Genomic DNA, 26,220 nt, shown 5'->3' with positions numbered 1-26,220 from the left:
GTGTGTGATCCACCATTACACGCGCTATGTAAGTGCACTTGTGTAGGCAGGGCTGAGGCATTTGAAACGCACCCACTGGAAAAGCAACGCAGAACTATTGCGTGTAGTTCTGTTTTGCTAAGCTAAGTACGAAATTAACCCACTCAGGCCTGCTTCATTTGAGAACATGAACTTCGTCCTGATCAGGGTCGCGGTGTGTCCGTTGCCACCCGAAGACACTTGGCCCAGGGCAGGAGTGCAAACTGCCAGAGCACCAGGAACTACCAGAGCAGCACAAAAGTAGTTATTCAAAGAATAAAGCAATAAATAGAAATAATTAGGGATCTTAATTTAAACTAAAATCAACCCTTGTTTAATTATTGTAATTTTTTTTTTGCTATATCATAAATCAGAAGAATTAGTAGGTACTTGATATTTACGTGCAAGTCAGACAAAAAAATTGATTTTTTGGATCCTTACACTTTTATATCTTTGAAAGCTGCTGTAACTTTACAAAATTTCCCCTGTGGGATAATAAAAGGCTATCTTATCTCATCTTATTTCATCTCATCTTATCTTATCTTAAATGTCAAATACATCAGAGTTGTTAGGTGTTGAAAATAGTATATAAATATAATATGAATTGCACACCCAGCATAAGTCATATTAAATGGAACGCAGGCCCTTTGCACAACTGGATTTCTCCCAGTTTAATAATAATAATAATAATACATTTTATTTATATAGCGCTTTTCAAGATACTCAAAGACGCTTTACATAAGACAAATAATCAAAACAAATACGTACATACACCATACAAATCATAGTACAAAATCAAAATAGTACATCAACATCAAGAATAATTAAGATAAAAACAAAGAGAGCAGCATAAGACAGTTCATTAAAAATTAGCTAAATTATGAGAGAGAACAACAAATATAGAACAATTTCTTAAAATTAGACAGAAACAGGACAGATTTACATGCAATCAGGAAACTGAAAACTTTACAAGTTTTAGGATCTAGGACTTCACATTTCTGTCGTGATCTAAGTATAAAAACTATTAAAAAGAATAGCCAGATGAAGCTCTGTGTAACAAGGTAATGTTTAGAGAATTTGGGACTTTGCATTACTGACTGTAGATGAACAACTTTAATCAAATTTACAACAAAACATACAGGTTCTAAATCCAAATAATTGTGGATATTGTTGCCAGTACAATTGACTTCTAGAGGTAATCATTTATTTATTTCTTTGCATAATAATAATTTATAAACAGCTTATAAACAATTCAAACGTTGTGATGACATTTGGTATCAGGTGGAATTGCTAATAAAAACTGGGTAATTGTAGAGTTCCTAAAATTCTGACGTCACAACACAACTCACGCATGCCCACTGCTGTCTTGTAAGTACTGTACTGAAAATGCGTCTGGACATAATGACAAATGACCGGCTCTGACTGACTGATATATTTGTGGTTAGTAAATTAGTGTTTATTTTTTGTTTACCATAATTTACCATGTTACATTTTCTGTATTAGCATTTCATCACAAGTCAAGAGTCCACCTACAGGTTTATTAAGTGTATTACACTCTGCGTGGTTTCATTACTTATTAGGATTAGTGTTACAGCAAGGAACAAATGATAGCCAAAATTCCACCTGCGTCACAACTTGCTTCGTGATTGGTTGTTCACAAGCAACATGATCATCCAATCAGAGCGGTGGACATTATAGAAATGGCATTTACTGTATATTATTGTGTGTTAAATGTAAACAATGTCAATGTGACTATTAAACATATTCTAACATTTTGAAAGTTGTGTTTTAAAACAGTCCTAACTATTTTAAAAACCTTTAAATCACACTGATCAATAATTCACTGATTTTCAATGTAAATTTAATGTAAATCTCGACCGTTACATTACAGCGAATTGTGGCTTATTTAATACAGTTTGCGTCACACAATGACGTGTGATTGGTTCGTCTCGGGCACCACGGTCGACCAATCAGCGTATCAGGTTATAAAATCGGACCAATCATCTATAATGTAGGCCAAAAGTCGACCAATCAGAGCGCGGGCTGTAGGTCTTCCTCTTTCCCAGCGATCTGACGCCGATCCGACTTCATATTGAGAGAATTCAAGATGGCGGCCGCCTCAGGTAAGTATTTACTTTAGGAACTAAATAACTGTCACGAAGTGTAAGAACCCCCTCAAACCGAGTAACTATAATTACTGTACATGTCCGATCGCTCCCGGTTTGTTATTAATGTATAATTACCCTTTATTATCCGAGAGTGTTTGTGCTTTTATATAAATTAAATGAGATGCAGTGTTAACATGAGTAATGCTATCAGTTAGCTTTAGCCTTTTAGCATGTCATTTAATCAGCAGACTTTCTTTATTTCGCATTTTTTCGTTTCGGTCGAATTAAACTCGGCAGGTTATTACACCGTAATTAATATATAATAAGCCTTTACGTTGTGAACCCTCACGACGCGGTGCTACACTACAGCTGAATGATCTGTCCCTGGTCGTATCACAATCGGATCCCTGTTGGATGTGAAGTGCACTCGATACAGCGCAGTTCATGCTGTCAGTAGTGCGCCGGTGTAGGGAGCGTGTAGTGGATTGGGACACAACTCGGACTCTGACTGCCTTGCTTGTTATCGGTGACCAAAACACCTTTAACAAACATGCGCTTGTATTATTATTGTTGTTTTAATCATTCATCTTTTAACCAATCGCCTCATCCTGGTCAGGGTCGCGGTGGGCGTGGGCCACTTCAAAACACTGGCCTCAAGGCAGGAATGTGCACTGGACACATCCAACTGATTTACTGACATACATGGGGCAGTTTAGAGCAGCCAATCCCACGCTGATACAGGGGGAACATGCAAAACTTCACAGACAGGAGACAGGGAACAAACACAGAGCATGTAAATCTGTGTTGCTGAGTGGGACCCACGTGTTACTACATTTCTATTACTATATCGTTACCATTTTCATTAAACGTTGTTCTATATCAGTACTGTACCATTCTGTATCTATACTGTTACTGAGTCACACTGTCCGCTTGCTGTTCTTTCAGGCTCCAGATGAGGGCGACACTCTAACCCACTCCCTCTCTCTTGCTGCTGACCGAAGCTCAGTGCTGCGCCCCCCTTCCCTCGTCCCTGCATCCAGGTGGAGGCGCCATGTCCTCCACGTCGTCCTGCTCCTCGTCGGGGGAGGCGAGCCCAGAGGACGTACCCAGAGGAGGAGGGACCATCCGCGTCTTCCTCCCCAACAAACAGCGCACGGTGGTGAGTGGAAACCAGACCGAGCACTTTATTAGGAACATTCAGTCACAGCCTATTTTATGAGCTACACCTACCTGTATATATGATGAATTCATACCTGCTTCCAGGTGAACGTGCGCCCCGGACAGACGGTTTATGACAGTTTGGATAAAGCGCTGAAGATGCGAGGACTCACTCAGGAGTGCTGCGCTGTGTTTCGGCTCCTGGAAGGGTGAGATGTTCACACACACATACATATATATATATATACACACACACATACATACACATATATATATATATATATATATACACACACATACAAACACACACACACACATACATATACACATGTACACAAACACACTCATACACACAAACACAAACACACAATTATACACACACACACACACATACAAACACACACACATACATATACACATGTACACAAACACACTCATACACACAAACACAAACACACAATTATACACACACACACACACACACACACACATACAAACACATACATATATACACAAACACACACACATACACAAACACAAACACACAATTATACACACACACACACACTTATACACACACATACATATATACACAAACACAAACACACAGTTATACACACACACAAATACACACTTATACACACATACATATATACACAAACACACAACCATACATACAAACACACATACACATACACACACACAGACACACATACATATATACACAAACACACACACATACACAAACACACACATATACACAAAGACACTCATACACACAAACACACACTTATACACACACATACATATATACACAAACACACTCACATACATACACACACACAGACACACATATATACAGACAAATAGAAACACATATGAATACACACACAAATACACACAGACACACATATATACAAACACAAACACACATATACACACATGAACACACATATACACACACACACACTCACTCACACTCACACTGTTACTATATTCATCGTGGTTCCTTCCTCTGATGTTCAGGCGTAAGAGGCTCACAGACTGGAGCACTGACATCACACCCCTGGTCGGTGAGGAGCTCCTGGTGGAGATATTGGAAGATGTTCCTCTTTCCATGCACAACTTCGTAAGTAGCCGATTGAGCTCATTATCGATCCGATAAAAGAATCGACGTGCGTGTGTGTTTTATCTGTTTGAACGTGCTTGTGATATCTGACGTGTTTTCCAGGTCCGTAAGACGTTCTTTAAGTTAGCGTACTGTGACTTCTGCCACAAGTTTCTGTTCAACGGCTTCCGCTGTCAGACCTGCGGCTACAAGTTCCACCAGCACTGCAGCAGCAAAGTTCCCACCGTCTGTGTGGACATGGACAACATGAAACGGTGCGTGTGTGTGTGTGTGTGTGTGTGTGTGTGTGTGTGTGTGTGTGTGTGTGTGTGTGTGTGTGTGTGTGTGTGTGTGTGGGGCAGGCAATAATAGTGTGGATTCAGAATGAAGAGGTGACCGTGTGTGTGTGTGTGTGTGTGTGTTACAGGTGTGCAGATTACGATTCTCAGCGATCCCCAGTGATTCCCTGTCTCATCCAGCCCGAACTGAACCCTACAGACCTGCTCCTGACCCCTGACCCACCTAAGTAAGTACCTGTTTCTCGATACATAGCCAAAAGTATGTGGACACCGGTCCATATTATTAAGTTGTGCACTTTTATTAATTATCATGTGTGTGTGTGTAGTTCGATGCTGCTGACCGCGCCCTCGACGTTCCAGTTCCCCATGCCGGGAACGGAAGGTCAGGCTCTACAGAGGCTTCGTTCCACATCCACGCCCAACGTCCACATCGTCAGCACGCTGGGACCCGAAGCGGTTGGTCTCGTTGAGGTCAGACGTCACCACAGTACGACCAGACCTCTGGGATTAGTGGAGTGGTTATTTTATATTTAGGTTCAAAAACGAGTCACTTCAAATGATTCCTGTAAATGATTCAGTTCCTTTAGACTACAAATGATTCGTTCAAATGATTTTGTTAGTTTATATTACGAAAGATTCCATTTGTTTAGATTATAAAGGTTCATTTAAATAATTTAGTTGATTCACATTACAAATGTTTTTTTAAATGAGTCAGTTCGTTTAGATTCCGAATTGCTTTCTGTTAAATGATTCCGTTGTTTTAGATTACAAATTATTCATTCAGATGATTTTATTAGTTTATATTAAATGTTAATTTAAATAATTCCATTTATTCACATTATGAATGTTTCTTTTAAATAATTCAGTTTGTTTAGATTCCAAATGCTTTCTTTTTTAAACGAATCAACACTTTTAAATTACAAATGATTCATTCAGATGATTTTGTTTATATTAAAGGTTCTAATAATACAATTTATTCACATTACAAATGATTCTTTGAATGATTCAGTTCATTCAGATTCCAATTGCTTTCTTTTAAATGAATCAGTTCCTTTTAATCCCAAATGTTCGTTCAAATGATTCTATTAATTGATGTTATAAACAATTCCTTTGAATGACTCAACTTGTTTAGATTCTGAATGCTTTCTTCTAAATGAATCAGTTCCTTTTGATCTAAATGATTCGTTTAGATGATTTTGTTAGGTGGTGTTACAAATGATTCATTCAAATGATTCAGTTAGCTTAGATTATAGAGGGTTTATTGAAATAATTCAGTTTATTCACATTACAAATGTTGCTTTTGAATGATTTTGATCATTTGGATTATAAATGACTCTTTAAATTGATTCGGTTCGTGTTCTAGACTGAAGAATCGCAGCATGTTTACACATGGAGGTTCAGCACATGATTCATTATCAGTCTGTAACATTAAACATTTATGATAACTCATGATTATATAATTTATTGTTGTTTAAAACATTAGAAACAAGATTTTCATTCATCCATCTGATGACGGTTCACTCCGTCATTTTACTCATTTACTCATTTCTCTTTCTCCCCCACACCCCCCCTGACCCCCTCACTCTCATTCAGGAGGCATTAAAAACCAGCAGCCCAGTGGGTGAGTTCTTCTTATTATCATGATCGCTTCATTTGTCCACTCGCTCCCCCTCAGTTACCCATCATGCTCTCTGAGTGTTCGTTATTATCATGCGTGATCAAAGTAAATTTCTTTCTGCAGGACCAGAATCGTCTCCCAAACCATCGACCAGTCCTCCCCATCTAGGATCACCGGGTAGAAAGCCGCCCAAATCACCCACCGAGCGCAAGCCGTTCCCCCTCGACGGTGGGAAGAAGAATCCGGTAAGTAGTTCCGACTCAGGCTGTTAAAAAATCTCACATAGTAAATGATTCAATTCTTTAGGATTCCGAGTGATTCCCTCAGTTTCAGTTTATTCAGTTTATTATAATTCCAAATGATTCCTTTAAAACGGTTCAGTTCTGTTAAAATTCTTAACAGTTCTGTCAAATGAATCTCGTTCCTTTAGGCCAGAAATGATTCATTTAATTCATTCTTTTCCTTTAGGCCCCGAATGGTTCCTCTAAATTAAATTCCATTTAGACCTTAAACGTTTTTACTAGTACTTATAGTTCCTGTAGGTCCCAATTGGTTCTTAAAATAAATAAAATAATCCTGTAAGATTCCCTGATTTCCTTTATTTAGGTTCCTCTTAGTTCCTAAAATTACTGAACTGCTTCCAAATAATTGAGTTGATTTTGTGGTCTTCACCCTGAGCTTTTGGATCGTGTAGTTCATCGTGTGTGTGTGTGTGTGTGTGTGTGTGTGTGTGTGTGTTTCCCTCAGCACCGTTACAGGGACTCGAGCTACTACTGGGAAGTGCCGTCGCACCAGGTCACCATGCAGAAGCGCATCGGCTCCGGCTCCTTCGGCACCGTCTTCAAGGGCAAGTGGCACGGCGACGTGGCCATCAAGATCCTGAAGGTGACCGAGCCGACGCCCGAGCAGCTGCAGGCGTTCAGGAACGAGATGCAGGTCCTGCGGTGAGTGACCCGGTAACCGCTGGAGATTCCCGACGCTCACGCGACCTCAAGACGCTGAACTTCGCTCTTATTTTCTCACAGGAAAACGCGGCACGTCAACATCCTGCTGTTCATGGGCTTCATGACCAAGCCGCACTTCGCCATCATCACGCAGTGGTGCGAGGGGAGCAGCCTGTACCGCCACCTGCACGTCACCGAGACCAAGTTCGACACCATGCGGCGCATCGACGTGGCGCGCCAGACCGCCCAGGGCATGGAGTACGTGCCGCTACCTCTACCTGTACCTGTACTGCTACCTGTACCTCTACCTGTAACTCTACCTGTACCTCTACCTGTAACTCTACCTGTACCTACACCTAAACCTCTACTTGTTCCTCTACCTGTACCTCTACCTGTACCTCTACCTGTACCCCAATACGTACCTGTACCTCTACCTGTACCCAATACGTACCTCTACCTGTACCTCTACCTGTACCCCAATACGTACATCCACCTGTACCTCTACCTGTACCTCTACCTGTACCCAATACGTACATCCACCTGTACCTCTACCTGTACATCCTCCTGTACCTCTACCTGTACCCCAATACGTACATCCACCTATACCTCTACTTGTACCTCTACCTGTACCTCATCATGTAATTATATCTGTACCTCTACCTGTACTTTAACCTGTAATTATATCTGTACCTCTACCTGTACTTCAGCCCGTACCTCTACCTCTTTCTCCCCAAAACAAAGACCTATAGACAGGTAATAACAGCGGGGTTTTGTGTTCCACAGTTACCTTCACGCCAAGAATATCATCCATCGGGACCTGAAATCGAACAGTATCCTTATCCACATGTCTTCCACACATAGAACATCTAGCTTAAAGTCTCTGGAGCTTCTGCAGATCCACAATTGTCGTTCATGTCTGTTTGATGCTAAATTCCGTAACTCCGGTGTTAGATATCTTCCTACACGAGGGCTGGACGGTGAAGATCGGCGACTTCGGTTTGGCCACGGTGAAATATCGCTGGAGCGGCTCTCAGCAGGTGGAGCAGCCTAGTGGATCCATACTGTGGATGGTGAGACTTCATATCACACACTCACACACACACACACACACACACACACACACACACACACACACACTCACACACACACACACACACATCCGGTACCAGCATCTCCTTTAGCGTCTGTCTGTTAGCCTGAGCTGGATCATCCTACAGTGTGTGGTGTTTTCTCCCGCTAGGCTCCGGAGGTGATCCGTATGCAGGACCAAAACCCGTACACCTCCCAGTCGGACGTGTACGGTTACGGCGTGGTGCTGTTTGAGCTCATGTCCGGCACGCTGCCTTATTCCAACATCAACAACCGCGACCAGGTTGGTTTTCTGACTTCTCTACATCTGTGATGTCATGGTAACGGGTAAGGGGAAACATCACACGAGCGTATTCCGGTTTCTCTTCTCTCTCTCCAGATTATTTTCATGGTGGGTCGCGGTTTCTTGACGCCGGACCTCAGCAAGCTGTACAGTAACTGCCCCAAATCCATGAAGCGCCTCATCATCGACTGTCTTAAGTTCAAGCCGGAGGAACGGCCGCTCTTCCCACAGGTGAGACTCCGAAGGACAGGTGGTGTCTGAGGGAGGGAGGGAGGGAGGCGGGGTTCCCTCGCCACTGCAGAAATGTGACCTCTGCTGGCTGGCCCATTCAACCTACATTATTTTTTATCTATCCCCAATTAGCCTACATGATTTTATTCATCCCCATTTAACCTACATGATTTTATTCATCCCCATTTAACCTACATGATTTTATTCATCCCCATTTAACCTACATGATTTTATTCATCCCCATTTAACCTACATCATTTTATTCATCCCCATTTAATCTATTTTTTATTCACCCCCATTCATCCAATATATTTATGTTCATCCCAATTTAGCCTACGTTATTTTATTAATCCCAATTCAATCTATTTTTTTATTCACCATCATTCATCCAACATAATTTTCTCCATCCCAGTTTAGCCTGCATTATTTTATTAATCCCAGTTTAGCCTGCATTATTTTATTAATCCCTGTTTAGCCTGCATTATTTTATTAATCCCAGTTTAGCCTGCATTATTTTATTAATCCCTGTTTAGCCTGCATTATTTTATCCATCTCCATTCAACCTGTGTCATTTTATTCATCCCAATACAACCTATTATTTTATTCATCCCCATTTAGTCTACTTGCTTTTATTAATCCCTGCTCAGCCAACATAATTTTATCCATCCATGTTCAGCCTACAACGTTATATCATCCCCATTTAGCCTTCTTTATTTTATCCACCTATTCAGTTTATCATGTTATCCATCCCCAGTAAACCTATTATTTTATTCATCCCCGTTCAGGGTACTGTGTATTTTTTGAAAATCGCTGAATTACCAAAACTGTTGTTCCCAACTTGACTCTCTTTAAAGTGAAACTTTGTTGACGTCAGTCACGTTGACACTGATGTGTATGTGTGTGTGTGTATGTGTATGTGTGTGTGTGTGTGTGTGTGTGTGTGTGTGTGTGTGTGTGTGTGTGTGTGTGTGTGTGTTTCCTCCACAGATCCTGGTCTCCATCGAGCACGTGCAGGATCTGCTGCCCAAAATCGAGCGCAGCGCCTCGGAGCCCTCGCTGCACCGCGCCGTTCACGCCGAGGATCTGAACCCGCTGCTGCTGCACACCACACGCTTACTGCCTCTGTGAAACCTCCTGCATACTCACTACACACACACACACACACACACACACACACACACACACATTCCATACGCTCGACATTTCCATCCCTCGTTCTGTTTTCTCGGTAGATTTTCTTGTATTTATTATTCTCACGTTCCGTCGAGCTTTGGTGTTTGGATCCGCTCCTGCAGACGCGTGACTTTGGGTTTCTGAAATACGTTTGATGAACGAACACTAAGCGTTTCTTTAAAGCGGCGAACACTTCCGGAAACGTCCCGCTTTCATCCAGCACATTTCCGGCTGGAAAATTCCCCGGCGCGTGCCAGTAACCGTTTATATACCACGTCGTCACCATATTTAACATCGTAGAAACGATATGAAACGCGGCCGGACTGTTCCCGCAGACAGCTGCTGCGTCCTAAATCACATAGTACCTTATAAATCTCGATAAATTTGTCATCCTGGTGCTTCGACCGGACAGCAGGTGTCGCTGCTGCAGCTGCAAACTATTGAATCCCATTGATCCCTCCCTCAGACGCGAACCGCACGCATCACGCTAGTAATACGCGACATACCGAAATGCTTAAAGCTTTAGTCTTCGTTCGGTCATAGAAACGCAATAATTAGCACTTAGCGACGATGGTTTGAAGCGACAATACAAATATCGTAACAAACCACCACAAAGTCGCTTTCGCATTTCTATTCGTTCTGTGAGAAGGTCAAACTATTTTAGCATTCCGTTAAACCGGATTAGCCGCGCATTTTCGTTTCCGATCTTCTTGTGTTTGTGTGCTAGCTTTATTTTATTTTAAATGGAGATGGGGCTGGTTACCCCTGACAGGCGGCTTTCGGCCGACTGTGTGTATTCAATGAGAACGAGAGTAGGCGGTACACGCTGAGCGATCACGGCGAGTGCTAGGATGCGTTCGGTCGGCAGGATCGGATGTGGCTTCGCATCTATGACACTAGGTCTTCTGGGTGTTCTTACGTATCTTTAGTTTTAGCTAGCTTATCTTCAGCTACCCGATTCGATCAGACGGTGCAGTTATGGTCGTGTGTTTTTTTTCCCCGAAACGATGTGGAGGGGAGGCGGACAGAATAAAAGACGACATCGTGTTCGTACGATTGTTAAAAATCTACAATAATCGCAATAAACTTAAATATCTCGTATGAGCGTATTTAAACTTTTGACCTGCTGTATAATAGAATGAGATTCAGAAACATTCGTAGCTGTTTTATTTATCCGAGGTTCGTTACGTGACCGTGTACATCGTGGCTTTAATTATTAATTATTTCCAATTATTATTCAATATCAGATCACAGTTTAATTCGCAGCAAATCACGAATCAGTAAATTCTTCACGCTAGCTGCGAATGGCGAATTAAATACGTAGCTGTATTTTCACGAGTTGTAGCGGCGTAAATGTACAATATTCTTATTTCCGAACGTTTTACGTATTTGTTTACGTATTCTCGGGCGATACGAAATAATCCGAAAGGCTAAGCTCGTCGTTTTGGTTGTCTGGTAACAGCGTATACTATTGTATACATACAAAATAAAACGCTAATAAAAAAAAATAGAAACTGGACGTTGAATGACGCATTTTTTGTTTTTGTAAAGTGGGCGTGGCTTAGTTTTTGTAAAGTGGGCGTGGCTTGGTATTTTCTGTAAACGTTCCTGACATTTCTTTCGCGAGCTTTACGTAGGGCGTGGCCGCCGGGGGAACCGCGCGGGGGAGGAAAAACGGGTGGAACTCTAAACTTCAGGCCGCACTTGGTGTTTTTATTTGGCGGGGCGGAGCACACCCGTCAGCGTTCGCTCCGGTAGTGTTTTTATTATTATTATTATTTTGAGTATTCTTGGTGAACTGCGACACGTTTGGGTGTGTTTAGCTGACGAGGTGGACGGGTGGTAACGGTTTGCAATAAAACGTACTCTGCTGTGTACAGTTACATTTCGTTTTTTTACGTTTTTGTGACGGTTTCCGAGATCAAAGGTTCTATTATTAAACAGAGTAAAATCGTAGTATTTTTAGGCTTTTATTTTTATTTGCTTCTGGAGAATGTGGAGAATCGATTCCTGAAATAAAAAGTGGAATTATGAGCATTGTGTGTTCCGAGTCTTTTTATGTCGTCCAGCTGATGTACCAAAACCTGAGCTCACACACACACACACACACACACACACACACACACACTTCCCCAATTCTTCTACCGCTTGCACTACCACTACGCTGGGTTATACGTGTCAAGCGACCAACCGCTTCTTTACACCATCCAGCGTTGGATTCTCACCCACAGTCGCTGATCGAGTTTGGGTTTAGGGGCAAGGTTTAAAGATAGCTTTGGGGTTAGGGTTGGGTTTGAGGGTTAGGGTTAAAGACTAGGGTTGGGTTTGAGGGTTAGGGTTAAAGACTAGGGTTGGGTTTGAGGGTTAGGGTTAAAGACTAGGGTTGGGTTTGAGGGTTAGGGTTAAAGACTAGGGTTGGGTTTGAGGGTTAGGGTTAAAGACTAGGGTTGGGTTTGAGGGTTAGGGTTAAAGATTAGGGGCGGTTATACATGACGTATATAATTATTTATATTTGCCAGAATCACTGAATGTAAAATCTGTGAATCATTTCAGCCTAAAATAAAAACCATGCAGGAAAATCTCGACATGAAGGTGATTTATTCTTTGTGCTGTCGTACATAAAATATAAAATCACTAAAGTTTAACATTTTTAAAAGAAGAAAGTCAGATATTGCACGATGACATACTGTATATATTTATATAAAATTGTAATAAATGTACATGAATTAAAATGAAGAGAATAAACACAGACGTCCAGTCCAGTCCAGAAAAAGTACCAGTGACTGCACTGAAATCTAAAAGCATTAAAAATGTTGTTTGAATTTGAATTCTATGTACAATAATAAATCTGTGTATTATCTAGACTTCAAATTTACATCCCACAGTTACAGTCAAAGGTTTACAGACACCTTTTATTTTTCAGAAGTATTTTTTGGAGACTCGGTACTGGTACGAACGAAAGCCGAATTTCCCCTCGCGTGACAGGAAGGGGCGGGGCTTCATTTGTACCCGAGTCCAGATTTGCTGATGTGGCAGAAGAGCGTCATGGAGAAGCACATCCCCAAAACCTACAACAGAGAGAGAGATATCAGTTAGCATACACCAAGAGAACGGTACACGCCTAAGTGCTGGAGCTGAAGTCTGGTCCTGAGGCTCTGTAATGCTGCGATGTGAGAAAATGATTCCGACTGGTCATCCGATTGATGTACTGACAGAAGTGGTGTCTTCTAGGATGATGACACTGACATGTACAGAGTTAGTTCCTGTCCGTGTCAGTGTGGCTTTCCAGAAGGTGGATTGGCTGCCCCTGAACGCCGCTAAGCGTGAGCGAGTATGTGAACGTGTGCGACACGAACAGCCAATCGGCGGGATTTTGTCGACAAACCGCGACACATCTAATTTGAATACAATTGTGGGTCTGCCGTACCTCGATGCAGCAGATGCTGACGACGCCGATCCCGGTGCTCAGGAGGTTTTTCTCGAACCAATCCTTCAGCTTTTTAAAGCAACCCTACACACACACACACACACACATTTCAGCACATTTATATTCATGGAAATAAATAAACGCCATCAATGAGGAGCGAATTGATTCTGAAGTTTCCGTACCGGCCATGCGGTGGTGTTTTTACACGGTGGTGACGGGCAGCATGAATCTGGTAATTGTTCCCTCTTCCAGTCTGATGAATTGTTGACGCCGCAGCACTGAAACTGTAAGAAACGTTTACATCAGTTATAGCTAAATATTTCGTCTCTGTTTTGACTCTCGATGTTTGAAAATCCTCCTTTTCTGTGACTGAATCACTGGACGAACGCCAACCACTGAATAAACACAACAAACCCAACAAACCAACTCGCCATCCAGTCCTGAGAGGACGTTTCTCCGGTCAGACCAGCCACCAACAATCAGTTCCGCACCAGACACAGAACCCGGCTCGGCTCCTATTTTCACTTCATCTATACGATCACAGTTTGACCCTTGAGCGACCGACGGGGATTTATCTGCTCAGCAGCCTCCGAGCTGGAGCCACTAAAGCTTGCTGGACTGTAAACAATGTCACCCATGTTACAAAAGCCTAAAGAAGCTATGAGTTCGAATCTCAGCTCTGCTACCACTCGGCTGGGTGCCTCCTGGCTGGCACGATCGGCAAAATTAGGGCAGCTGTAGTCTAGCGGTTAAGGCACTGGACTAACAATCAAAAGGTTGCTGGTTCCAGCCCCACCACTGCCAGGTTGCCACTGTTGGACCCTTGAGCAAGGCCCTTAACACTCAAGTGCCTAGACGGAACACTGTCACAGTGCTGTGAGTCGCTTTGGATAAAAGCGTCTGATAAATGCAGAAAATTTAAATTTGGCTACTAGTCTGCTGGGTGGGAAAAGACGGGACTAAAAAAAGTGGACAGGGTCTTTGAACCCATGTAAGGACCCTTGTTAGTAGCCTGAGGTGTCTGTATAGAAGTTGAGGAATGTAGAGATCAGCGCGTGGCCGAAGTACTGGTGTATACCCTCTTCCCACGCCGTCGGGGCCACGGCAGTGGAAAAAGTCAGTGGTTATGACTAAATTGGGAGAAAATGCATAAATAAAAGTTATTCAAACATAGAAATAACTGAAATCCCAAACCTAGTATGAGAAGCGTTTCCCTCACAGACGTATGTAAATGTTAGCGACTTACCGTCTTCTGAATGGTCACGAAATCCCCGATGGTCTCATCGGAGGTGTGGTTGTGTATTTTAGAGATGGACATGCTCAGCTCCTTCTGAACCAACGTATCGATCTGAAAGCAGTGAAGAGATCTCACATTTCATTTCTGCTAAGTAATCTCAGAACACACTCACAAACTAAAGGTGAGAATCAAACCCAGTTCCACAGGTCCCACGTCGCTGTGTGACACCCTCACTATGAGCTGTACGTTTAAATAAAAGTCGTACCTGTTCCTCGTAGATGAGCAGGGTGCAGGCGACCGCCAGCTCGGCCAGCATGAGCAGGAACATGAGCAGGAAAAACTGAAAGCGAACAACATCATCAGGTTAAGATCAGACCGACTCATGCTAACACCACGACTGAGTTTTTCATCTGAACAGGTCCCGGAACTCACGCTGATCAGCAGGCAGCGGTTCTCTCTCAGCGCCCCCAGGAAGCCCAGGAAGGAAATGCAGGTGACGAAAATGCCCACGATGTAGAGCGTGCTGGCCAGGTTAACGGCCGACAGGGATGGGAAGAGGGACACGTACTTGGTCGTGGTGCTCAGGTAGATCCCCAAACCGAATATAGCCGCGCCGCAGATCTGCAAGAACGAAAAAATTAAGCAAACCGGAGTGTGCTCAGGTGTCCAAATACTTTTGACCCTTGTGTGCTATAGACCACTTTTTTGATCGCTGATGCGAACATGAATAACGGGTCAAACAAAAATACCCATTACTCACCCATGTGTGTATATACAGTATATATGTGTGTGTGTGTATATGTGTGCGTATATATATGTGTGCTTGCATATGTGTGTATATATGAGTGTGTATATACAGTATTTGTATATATGTGCGTGTGTATATACAGTGTATCACAAAAGTGAGTACACCCCTCACATTTCTGCAGATATTTAAGTATATCTTTTCATTTGACAACACTAACAAAATGACACTTTGACACAATGAAAAGTAGTCTGTGTGCAGCTTATATAACAGTGTAAATTTATTCTTCCCTCAAAATAACTCAATATACAGCCATTAATGTCTAAACCACCGGCAACAAAAGTGAGTACACCCCTTAGTGAAAGTTCCTGAAGTGTCAATATTTTGTGTGGCCACCATTATTTCCCAGAACTGCCTTAACTCTCCTGGGCATGGAGTTTACCAGAGCTTCACAGGTTGCCACTGGAATGCTTTTTCACTCCTCCATGACGACATCACGGAGCTGGCGGATATTCGAGACTTTGCGCTCCTCCACCTTCCGCTTGAGGATGCCCCAAAGATGTTCTATTGGGTTTAGGTCTGGAGACATGCTTGGCCAGTCCATCACCTTTACCCTCAGCCTCTTCAATAAAGCAGTGGTCGTCTTAGAGGTGTGTTTGGAGTCATTATCATGCTGGAACACTGCCCTGCGACCCAGTTTCTGGAGGGAGGGGATCATGCTCTGCTCAGTATTTCACAGTACATATTGGAGTTCATGTGTCCCTCAATGAAATGTAACTCCCCAACACTTGCTGCACTCATGCATCCCCAGACCATGGCATTCCCACCACCATGCTTGACTGTAGGCATGACACACTTATCTTTGTACTCCTCACCTGATTGCCGCCACACATGCTTGAGACCATCTGAACCAAACAAATTAATATTGGTCTCATCAGACCATAGTACATGGTTCCAGTAATCCATGTCCTTTGTTGACATGTCTTCAGCAAACTGTTTGCGGGCTTTCTTGTGTAGAGACTTCAGAAGAGGCTTCCTTCTGGGGTGACAGCCATGCAGACCAATTTGATGTAGTGTGCGGCGTATGGTCTGAGCACTGACAGGCTGACCCCCCACCTTTTCAATCTCTGCAGCAATGCTGACAGCACTCCTGCACCTATCTTTCAAAGACAGCAGTTGGATGTGACGCTGAGCACGTGCACTCAGCTTCTTTGGACGACCAACGCGAGGTCTGTTCTGAGTGGACCCTGCTCTTTTAAAATGCTGGATGATCTTGGCCACTGTGCTGCAGCTCAGTTTCAGGGTGTTGGCAATCTTCTTGTAGCCTTGGCCATCTTCATGTAGCGCAACAATTCGTCTTTTAAGATCCTCAGAGAGTTCTTTGCCATGAGGTGCCATGTTGGAACTTTCAGTGACCAGTATGAGAGAGTGTGAGAGCTGTACTACTAAATTGAACACACCTGCTCCCTATGCACACCTGAGACCTAGTAACACTAACAAATCACATGACATTTTGGAGGGAAAATGACAAGCAGTGCTCAATTTGGACATTTAGGGGTGTAGTCTCTTAGGGGTGTACTCACTTTTGTTGCCGGTGGTTTAGACATTAATGGCTGTATATTGAGTTATTTTGAGGGAAGAATAAATTTACACTGTTATATAAGCTGCACACAGACTACTTTTCATTGTCTCAAAGTGTCATTTTGTCAGTGTTGTCCCATGAAAAGATATACTTAAATATCTGCAGAAATGTGAGGGGTGTACTCACTTTTGTGATACACTGTAAATGTGTGTGTGTGTATATATAAATGTGTGTGTGTTTGTATATAAATGTGTGTGTGTGTGTATATATGAGTGTGTGTATATACAGTATTTGTATATATGTGCGTGTGTATATAAATGTGTGTGTGTGTATATATAAATGTGTGTGTGTTTGTATATAAATGTGTGTGTGTGTGTGTATATGAGTGTGTGTATATACAGTATTTGTATATATGTGCGTGTGTATATAAATGTGTGTGTGTGTGTATATAAATGTGTGTGTGTGTATATAAATGTGTGTGTGTATATATGAGTGTGTGTATATACAGTATTTGTATATATGTGCGTGTGTATATAAATGTGTGTGTGTGTATATATAAATGTGTGTGTGTGTGTATATAAATGTGTGTGTGTGTATATATGAGTGTGTGTATATACAGTATTTGTATATATGTGCGTGTGTATATAAATGTGTGTGTGTGTGTATATAAATGTGTGTGTGTGTATATAAATGTGTGTGTGTATATATAAATGTGTGTGTGTGTATATAAATGTGTGTGTGTGTGTATATATGTATAGTGTTGAGGTTAGGGTCACATATATATATGTGTGTATGTGTATACATGAGTGTGTGTATATACAGTATATGTACTGTATATATATGTGTGTAGGGTTGAGGTTAGGGTCATATATATATATATAGTGTATGTGTGTATATGTATGTATATATATATATATATGTGAGTATGTATGTACGTATGTATATATATATATATATGTGTGTGTGTGTGAGTGTGTATGTGTGTGTGTACATATGAGTGTGTGCATATTTATGTGTGCGTGTGTGTGTATATATGAGTGTGTGTATGTGTGTGTGTGAATATTTATGTGTGCGTGTGTGTGTTTGTGTTTGTATATATTTGTGTGTGTATATATGAGTGTGTGTATGTGTGTGTATATATGAGTGTGTGTATGTGTGTGTATATATACAGTGTATCACAGAAGTGAGTACACCCCTCACATTTCTGCAAATATTTCATTATATCTTTTCATGGGACAACACTATAGACATGAAACTTGGATATAACTTAGAGTAGTCAGTGTACAACTTGTATAGCAGTGTAGATTTACTGTCTTCTGAAAATAACTCAACACACAGCCATTAATGTCTAAATAGCTGCAACATAAGTGAGTACACCCCACAGTGAACATGTCCAAATTGTGCCCAAATGTGTCGTTGTCCCTCCCTGGTGTCATGTGTCAAGGTCCCAGGTGTAAATGGGGAGCAGGGCTGTTAAATTTGGTGTTTTGGGTACAATTCTCTCATACTGGCCACTGGATATTCAACATGGCACCTCATGGCAAATAACTCTCTGAGGATGTGAGAAATAGAATTGTTGCTCTCCACAAAGATGGCCTAGGCTATAAGAAGATTGCTAACACCCTGAAACTGAGCTACAGCATGGTGGCCAAGGTCATACAGCGGTTTTCCAGGACAGGTTCCACTCGGAACAGGCTTCGCCAGGGTCGACCAAAGAAGTTGAGTTCACATGTTCGGCGTCATATCTAGAGGTTGGCTTTAAAAAATAGACTCATGAGTGCTGCCAGCTTTGCTGCAGAGGTTGAAGACGTGGGAGGTCAGCCTGTCAGTGCTCAGACCATACGCCGCACACTGCATCAACTCGGTCTGCATGGTCGTCATCCCAGAAGGAAGCTGACGCACAAGAAAGCCCGCAAACAGTTTGCTGAAGACAAGCAGTCCAAGAACATGGATTACTGGAATGCCCTGTGGTCTGACGAGACCAAGATAAACTTGTTTGGCTCAGATGGTGTCCAGCATGTGTGGCGGCGCCCTGGTGAGAAGTACCAAGACAACTGTATCTTGCCTACAGTCAAGCATGGTGGTGGTAGCATCATGGTCTTGGGCTGCATGAGTGTTGCTGGCACTGGGGAGCTGCAGTTCATTGAGGGAAACATGAATTCCAACATGTACTGTGACATTCTGAAACAGAGCATGATCCCCTCCCTTCGAAAACTGGGCCTCATGGCAGTTTTCCAACAGGATAACGACCCCAAACACAACCTCCAAGATGACAACTGCCTTGCTGAGGAAGCTGAAGGTAAAGGTGATGGACTAAACCCAATTGAGCACCTGTGGCGCATCCTCAAGTGGAAGGTGGAGGAGTTCAAGGTGTCTAACATCCACCAGCTCCGTGATGTCATCATGGAGGAGTGGAAGAGGATTCCAGTAGCAAACTGTGCAGCTCTGGTGAATTCCATGCCCAGGAGGGTTAAGGCAGTGCTGGATAATAATGGTGGTCACACAAAATATTGACACTTTGGGCACAATTTGGACATGTTCACTGTAGGGTGTACTCACTTATGTTGCAGCTATTTAGACATTAATGGCTGTGTGTTGAATTATTTTCAGAAGACAGTAAATCTACACTGCTATACAAGCTGTACACTGACTACTCTAAGTTATATCCAAGTTTTATTTCTATAGTGTTGTCCCATGAAAAGATATAATAAAATATTTGCAGAAATGTGAGGGGTGTACTCACTTTTGTGATACACTGTATGTGTGTGAATATTTATGTGTGCGTGTGTGTGTATATATGAGTGTGTGTATGTGTGTGTGTGAATATTTATGTGTGCGTGTGTGTGTTTGTGTTTGTATATATTTGTGTGTGTATATATGAGTGTGTGTATGTGTGTGTATATATGAGTGTGTGTATGTGTGTGTATATATATGAGTGTGTGTATGTGTGTGTGAATATTTATGTGTGTGTGTGTGTGTGTTTGTGTTTGTATATATTTGTGTGTGTATACAGTGTATCACAGAAGTGAGTACACCCCTCACATTTCTGCAAATATTTCATTATATCTTTTCATGGGACAACACTATAGACATGAAACTTGGATATAACTTAGAGTAGTCAGTGTACAGCTTGTATAGCAGTGTAGATTTACTGTCTTCTGAAAATAACTCAACACACAGCCATTAATGTCTAAATAGCTGGCAACATAAGTGAGTACACCCCACAGTGAACATGTCCAAATTGTGCCCAAATGTGTCGTTGTCCCTCCCTGGTGTCATGTGTCAAGGTCCCAGGTGTAAATGGGGAGCAGGGCTGTTAAATTTTGTGTTTTGGGTACAATTCTCTCATACTGGCCACTGGATATTCAACATGGCACCTCATGGCAAAGAACTCTCTGAGGATGTGAGAAATAGAATTGTTGCTCTCCACAAAGATGGCCTGGGCTATAAGAAGATTGCTAACACCCTAAACTGAGCTACAGCATGGTGGCCAAGGTCATACAGCGGTTTTCCAGGACAGTTTCCACTCGGAACAGGCTTCGCCAGGGTCGACCAAAGAAGTTGAGTCCACGTGTTCGGCGTCATATCCAGAGGTTGGCTTTAAAAAATAGACACATGAGTGCTGCCAGCATTGCTGCAGAGGTTGAACACGTGGGAGGTCAGCCTGTCAGTGCTCAGACCATACGCCGCACACTGCATCAACTCGGTCTGCATGGTCGTCATCCCAGAAGGAAGCTGACGCACAAGAAAGCCCGCAAACAGTTTGCTGAAGACAAGCAGTCCAAGAACATGGATTACTGGAATGCCCTGTGGTCTGACGAGACCAAGATAAACTTGTTTGGCTCAGATGGTGTCCAGCATGTGTGGCGGCGCCCTGGTGAGAAGTACCAAGACAACTGTATCTTGCCTACAGTCAAGCATGGTGGTGGTAGCATCATGGTCTTGGGCTGCATGAGTGTTGCCGGCACTGGGGAGCTGCAGTTCATTGAGGGAAACATGAATTCCAACATGTACTGTGACATTCTGAAACAGAGCATGATCCCCTCCCTTCGAAAACTGGGCCTCATGGCAGTTTTCCAACAGGATAACGACCCCAAACACAACCTCCAAGATGACAACTGCCTTGCTGAGGAAGCTGAATGTAAAGGTGATGGACTAAACCCAATTGAGCACCTGTGGCGCATCCTCAAGTGGAAGGTGGAGGAGTTCAAGGTGTCTAACATCCACCAGCTCCGTGATGTCATCATGGAGGAGTGGAAGAGGATTCCAGTAGCAACCTGTGCAGCTCTGGTGAATTCCATGCCCAGGAGGGTTAAGGCAGTGCTGGATAATAATGGTGGTCACACAAAATATTGACACTTTGGGCACAATTTGGACATGTTCACTGTGGGGTGTACTCACTTATGTTGCAGCTATTTAGACATTAATGGCTGTGTGTTGAGTTATTTTCAGAAGACAGTAAATCTACACTGCTATACAAGTTGTACACTGACTACTCTAAGTTATATCCAAGTTTTATTTATATAGTGTTGTCCCATGAAAAGATATAATAAAATATTTGCAGAAATGTGAGGGGTGTACTCACTTTTGTGATACACTGTATATGAGTGTGTGTATGTGTGTGTATATATGAGTGTGTGTATGTGTGTGTATATATATGAGTGTGTGTATATGTGTGTGTGAATATTTATGTGTGTGTGTGTGTTTGTGTTTGTATATATTTGTGTGTGTATATGAGTGTGTGTATGTGTGTGTATATATGAGTGTGTGTATGTGTGTGAATATTTATGTGTGCGTGTGTGTGTATATATGAGTGTGTGTATGTGTGTGTGTGAATATTTATGTGTGCGTGTGTGTGTATATATGAGTGTGTGTATGTGTGTGTGTGAATATTTATGTGTGCGTGTGTGTGTATATATGAGTGTGTGTATGTGTGTGTGTGAATATTTATGTGTGCGTGTGTGTGTATATATGAGTGTGTGTATGTGTGTGTGTGAATATTTATGTGTGCGTGTGTGTGTGTATATATGAGTGTGTGTATGTGTGTGAGTGAATATTTATGTGTGTGTGTGTGTGTGTATATATGAGTGTGTGTATGTGTGTGTGAATATTTGTGTGCGTGTGTGTGTTTGTGTTTGTATATATTTGTGTGTGTATATATGAGTGTGTGTATGTGTGTGTATATATGAGTGTGTGTATGTGTGTGTATATATATGAGTGTGTGTATGTGTGTGTGAATATTTATGTGTGTGTGTGTGTGTGTGTGTGTGTTTGTGTTTGTATATATTTGTGTGTGTATATATGAGTGTGTGTATGTGTGTGTATATATGAGTGTGTGTACATGTGTGTGTGTTGATACGTACAAAGAAGATGAAGTTCACCACACACATGGTGTATTTTAAGCACTTGAGGCACGACATCTTTTCTCTCCTGTGATTAGACAGACACACAAAGACAGTCAGCATTCTAATTCATCCCAAGCCATGTGTTTCTAGACTTTACTATGCACATGGACACAGTCAGGACCTTCCTTTGTCACTTGTTAATTAGGAGTGGTGTCTACATACTTTCGACCCTGTAGCACACAACTCTTGAACGATTGTGGGTATTTTGACTGTAGCTGTGTGATATAACTGGTACGAGACACCACTTCCTCTTTCTGATACGGACGCCTGAACCCACTGACGCTCACTTCCTGTGTGTGCTTCTGAGAAACCCGAGCTGTTCGGAGAGGGGGGGGCGCTTTCTCGTATTTTATATATTTATATAAAGAAAAATCCCTCTGAACTATGACATTAGTGTTAATATCGGTAAATAACCGTACGTGTCCGATTTTCCCTGAACTTTGCTTTTTTATTTCCTAAATTTGACTCTTTACGACGATCAGTAATAAATTCATCTTAAACTCATTTTAATATAAAATTAATTTTGCACTAAATTACTGGTGTCTATTTTTAGTCACTATTACTATCAGAATTTGCTTTTGTACACTAATTATTTACTTTTTTTGTTTTTATTTACTTTATCTTCTTATAAAAAAGTTGCCAAGAATTCATGTCGACACAAACATTAGCGTTTAGATTTACTCTCCATATTTTTACTCCTAATTTTATTGTACCTGTGCGTAGTGACAGTAAAGATTCTTTATTCTATTTTATTTTATTCTATTTAAATTAAGTTAACCTCCGACTTTTATACCTTTATGATCAGAGTAAAACGTATGTGTATAATTAGCGTATTTGTACGTTTGTGCTGTTTTAGGGTTGAGGCCCTTAATTAAGGTCAGAGGTGGCTCTCAAACCAACGACCTTCTGATCACCAGGCCAACAGACTTAAGTACTTATCTGTATAATTAGTGTGTAAACTGATTACGTGTTAAAAAATGTTGTTGAATAAGTTGGATATATGGACAAAAGTATTGGGACGCCACTTCTAACTACTGAACGCATGTGTTTCAACCACAACAGTTACTAACAAGTGTAATAAATCAATCATATAAAGGACATCACATGCTTCCGACTTTGCAGCAACAGTTTAGGGAAGGTCCTGTCCTGTTCTAGTATAAACAAGCCCTACAAAGACTCTCCAGTGTCCTGCACAGAGCCCTGAGCTCAGCCCCACTCGACAGCTCTGGGATGAACAGGAACACCAACTGCCCAGGCATATACATACAAATGCAGTCATGTTTTGTACTACTGAATGGGCACAAATTCCCACACACAGACTCACTCTAAAGTATTGTGAGAAGCCTTTAATACAGTTTGTTTTTGTAACACCTCATGTTCAGGTGTCTGAATACTTTTGACCACATCGTGTCAGTATTTCATTATATTAACACGTCACTTTTAAACTGGTGCAGCTGAACTAGCCCTATTTATACAGACGTAAGGAAGTCACGAGAGACATTCCAGTCAGCCAAAAGTACGTGGACGCCAAACCTTCAGCCGGCCTCGTCTCTTCTGGAGAGGTCTTTCCACATCATGTTGGACGAGAAGGTCCGGCTGTGGTTCGGTGGGGTCAGGGGGCCTTCCCCAAACTGTTGGGTGCTAAATTTTACTGTGGTTATTACACTTAGGGTCTAGAATCAGCAACCTTCTGATCACCAGGCCAACGTTCTAGTTACCAGAACCATCCACTTTACACAGTAACACCGGACGCCTGGGCGAATACAATCCAAAGCAAATGAGGGTTGAGGGGCCTCGAACCAGGAACCTTCTGTTCAGAAGAACAGCGCCTTAAACCCTGAGCCCAGAAATACCAAGTAACGACACAACAACTCTTCCACTTCCACCATCACAAAGCTCCAGCAAAGTTTATTAAACATGATAAAATAAAAGTGGATTATTTTCTTACCTGGCGGATAAACGATGCCCGAACACGACGCTCACGCTCACGTCCCGCTGCTTAAAAACAAGATTTGTTCCTCTACGTGATGCTTCACTCTCCACCCGACAGTGTGGGGGGTGAGAACCTTCACTTCCTCTTTCTGCAGGTTTCAGCGCTGATCCGGGATCAGTTCTTCACTTCCTCAACCTGGACGTCGTCCTGCAGAAGAGCTGAACAGAACTGATCTCAGGTCAGGCAGAACCGAGTCCTGGTTCAGTGGAAAAAGTTGAATCATGAGCGGCGTACGAGCGTCCGGGCTAAATTTACCTCTCTAAAATAAAGAGGTGTAAATGATGCTCGCCCCCCCCCCCCCCCCCCCCCCCGTCTGCTTCCTCCTGGTGCTGTCACACCGGACGCTCTCGGGTCGTGATGTTACACCAGAAGAACTCGACTCAGAAAAACCTTATTAATTATCCAACTGCTGCTCCAATCCGCTACAAACGATGGAGGCTAACACTTTCTGTGCATGAGCGGCGGTTCGGGTTCAAGTCAGGATGTTGACGTGGACTCTGACGTCCCTGAACCTTCATTTATTTCCCTCTCAGCCATTTAGATCCTTTCTTCTGTATTTCGGATCCTCTGTGTGCTGCGTAATCCAATCACGCCTCTGTGTCAGCTCACGGACAGATGACCTCACGTTCTCAGTAAAATTTAGAAATGTAGCATTCTGTTCTGTTAATATCATCGGTGAGTCCATGGTGGGACTCTGAGACCGGCACTGTCCACAAATCCTGAGTTTAATTGGCCTGGCCATAAAACACGACCTCAGAAGGGTGTGACGATCATCCGGCTACATCTCCGTTCTATAGGCGTCTAAATATTTTTGGATGTTTTATGGGATCAGTTCTGAATTCCTGTGCCACTCCTGGGTAAAGTCACAACTGTTCCAAGATCCATTTGAAAAAAAAATGGGTCTCGCTGTGGTTCGGTGGAACTCTAGAGACGTAGAGTTTGCTTTTACCAGCACCTCTGGGCTTTCCTTTCATTTAGATTTTGGTACAGTGTTCCTCTAGTGTTCCTATAGAACCTTTAAGATTTTGGTACAGTGTTCCTCTAGTGTTCCTATAGAACCTTTAAGATTTTGGTACAGTGTTCCTCTAGAACCTTTAAGATTTGTGTGATACAGGTGTGTGATAGAGGAACTATGATAAAGAGAACATCGTTCTGTTTTTGGACACCAGGTTAAAGTAAAAGTAAATTAGAAGCATGTATTGAAACTAACAGATGCTCGGGGAGGAAAACCACAGCCGCAGCCACGCCGGGTTCATACAGCTGCACGCCAACCCACCCACCGCATCTAAATACACCTCTGAAACACGAAGTGATCACGCTGCTCTCGGCTCCGGTGTGTTTCACACGGGAAAGTCCAAACGCTCGTGTACAGGAAGTAAACAGAATAACTGGAGGGATCTTCATATAGTTTCTGCACTGGTGAGGGTGGGAGGAGTGGTAATCGCTTAAGGGCCTTACTCAAGGGCCCAACCTGACTAGTGGGTTTGAACCAGTGACCTTATGCTTACTAGTCCAGTGCCTTAACCGCTTAGCTACAACAGCCAAACTTGAGAGTTTAAGGTTGAGTTTTAAGTTCTAATCCCAGCTCTGCCATGCAGCCACTGTTGGGCCCTTGAGCAAGGCCCTTAACTTTCTCAGCTCCAGGGGCCTGGTACAATGGCTGACCCTGCGCTCTGACCATAGGAAAATTATTTTACTGTACTGTACACCGGTACATATATATTTTAATATACTTAAATTTTCTGTATTTATCGGACATTTTTATCCAAAGCGACTGTGACAGTTTACAGTCTAAGCAATTG

General features: G+C 42.4%; 2 protein-coding genes across 3 annotated transcripts; one reads left to right on the top strand and one right to left on the bottom strand.

Moving 5' to 3' along the window:
* The first annotated feature begins 2,112 nt into the window (after positions 1-2,112).
* On the top strand, positions 2,113-12,066 carry araf (A-Raf proto-oncogene, serine/threonine kinase). Of its 2 annotated transcripts, XM_063017459.1 has the most exons (16): positions 2,113-2,141; positions 3,072-3,285; positions 3,390-3,493; positions 4,311-4,413; positions 4,516-4,667; positions 4,820-4,918; positions 5,018-5,162; positions 6,285-6,312; positions 6,433-6,554; positions 7,057-7,253; positions 7,335-7,511; positions 8,037-8,083; positions 8,205-8,323; positions 8,494-8,625; positions 8,722-8,856; positions 9,844-12,066. In XM_063017459.1, the coding sequence occupies exons 2-16, from the start codon at positions 3,178-3,180 to the stop codon at positions 9,982-9,984; spliced, it is 1,809 nt and encodes a 602-aa protein (XP_062873529.1). In that variant the 5' UTR covers positions 2,113-2,141; positions 3,072-3,177; the 3' UTR covers positions 9,985-12,066. The 2 variants fall into 2 exon arrangements, with proteins under 2 accessions (XP_062873529.1, XP_062873530.1); XM_063017460.1 differs by lacking the exon at positions 2,113-2,141 and having other exon boundaries at positions 3,020-3,285.
* Positions 12,067-12,607: 541 nt separating this feature from the next.
* Positions 12,608-24,413, bottom strand: zgc:64051 (leukocyte surface antigen CD53). The gene is made up of 8 exons (XM_063017794.1): positions 24,374-24,413; positions 22,384-22,450; positions 15,126-15,314; positions 14,959-15,033; positions 14,703-14,804; positions 13,639-13,740; positions 13,457-13,540; positions 12,608-13,097 (listed from the first exon to the last, which is right to left on the bottom strand). Exons 2-8 carry the CDS (start codon positions 22,438-22,440, stop codon positions 13,029-13,031), a joined length of 678 nt encoding a protein of 225 aa, XP_062873864.1. The 5' UTR covers positions 22,441-22,450; positions 24,374-24,413; the 3' UTR covers positions 12,608-13,028.
* Positions 24,414-26,220: the final 1,807 nt, after the last annotated feature.

The sequence above is a fragment of the Trichomycterus rosablanca genome, chromosome 21, assembly GCF_030014385.1.
Source record: "Trichomycterus rosablanca isolate fTriRos1 chromosome 21, fTriRos1.hap1, whole genome shotgun sequence".
NCBI lineage: Eukaryota > Metazoa > Chordata > Actinopteri > Siluriformes > Trichomycteridae > Trichomycterus > Trichomycterus rosablanca.
The sequence above is the reverse complement of the archived record's forward strand: the minus strand, read 5'-3'. Positions and strand labels throughout refer to the sequence as shown.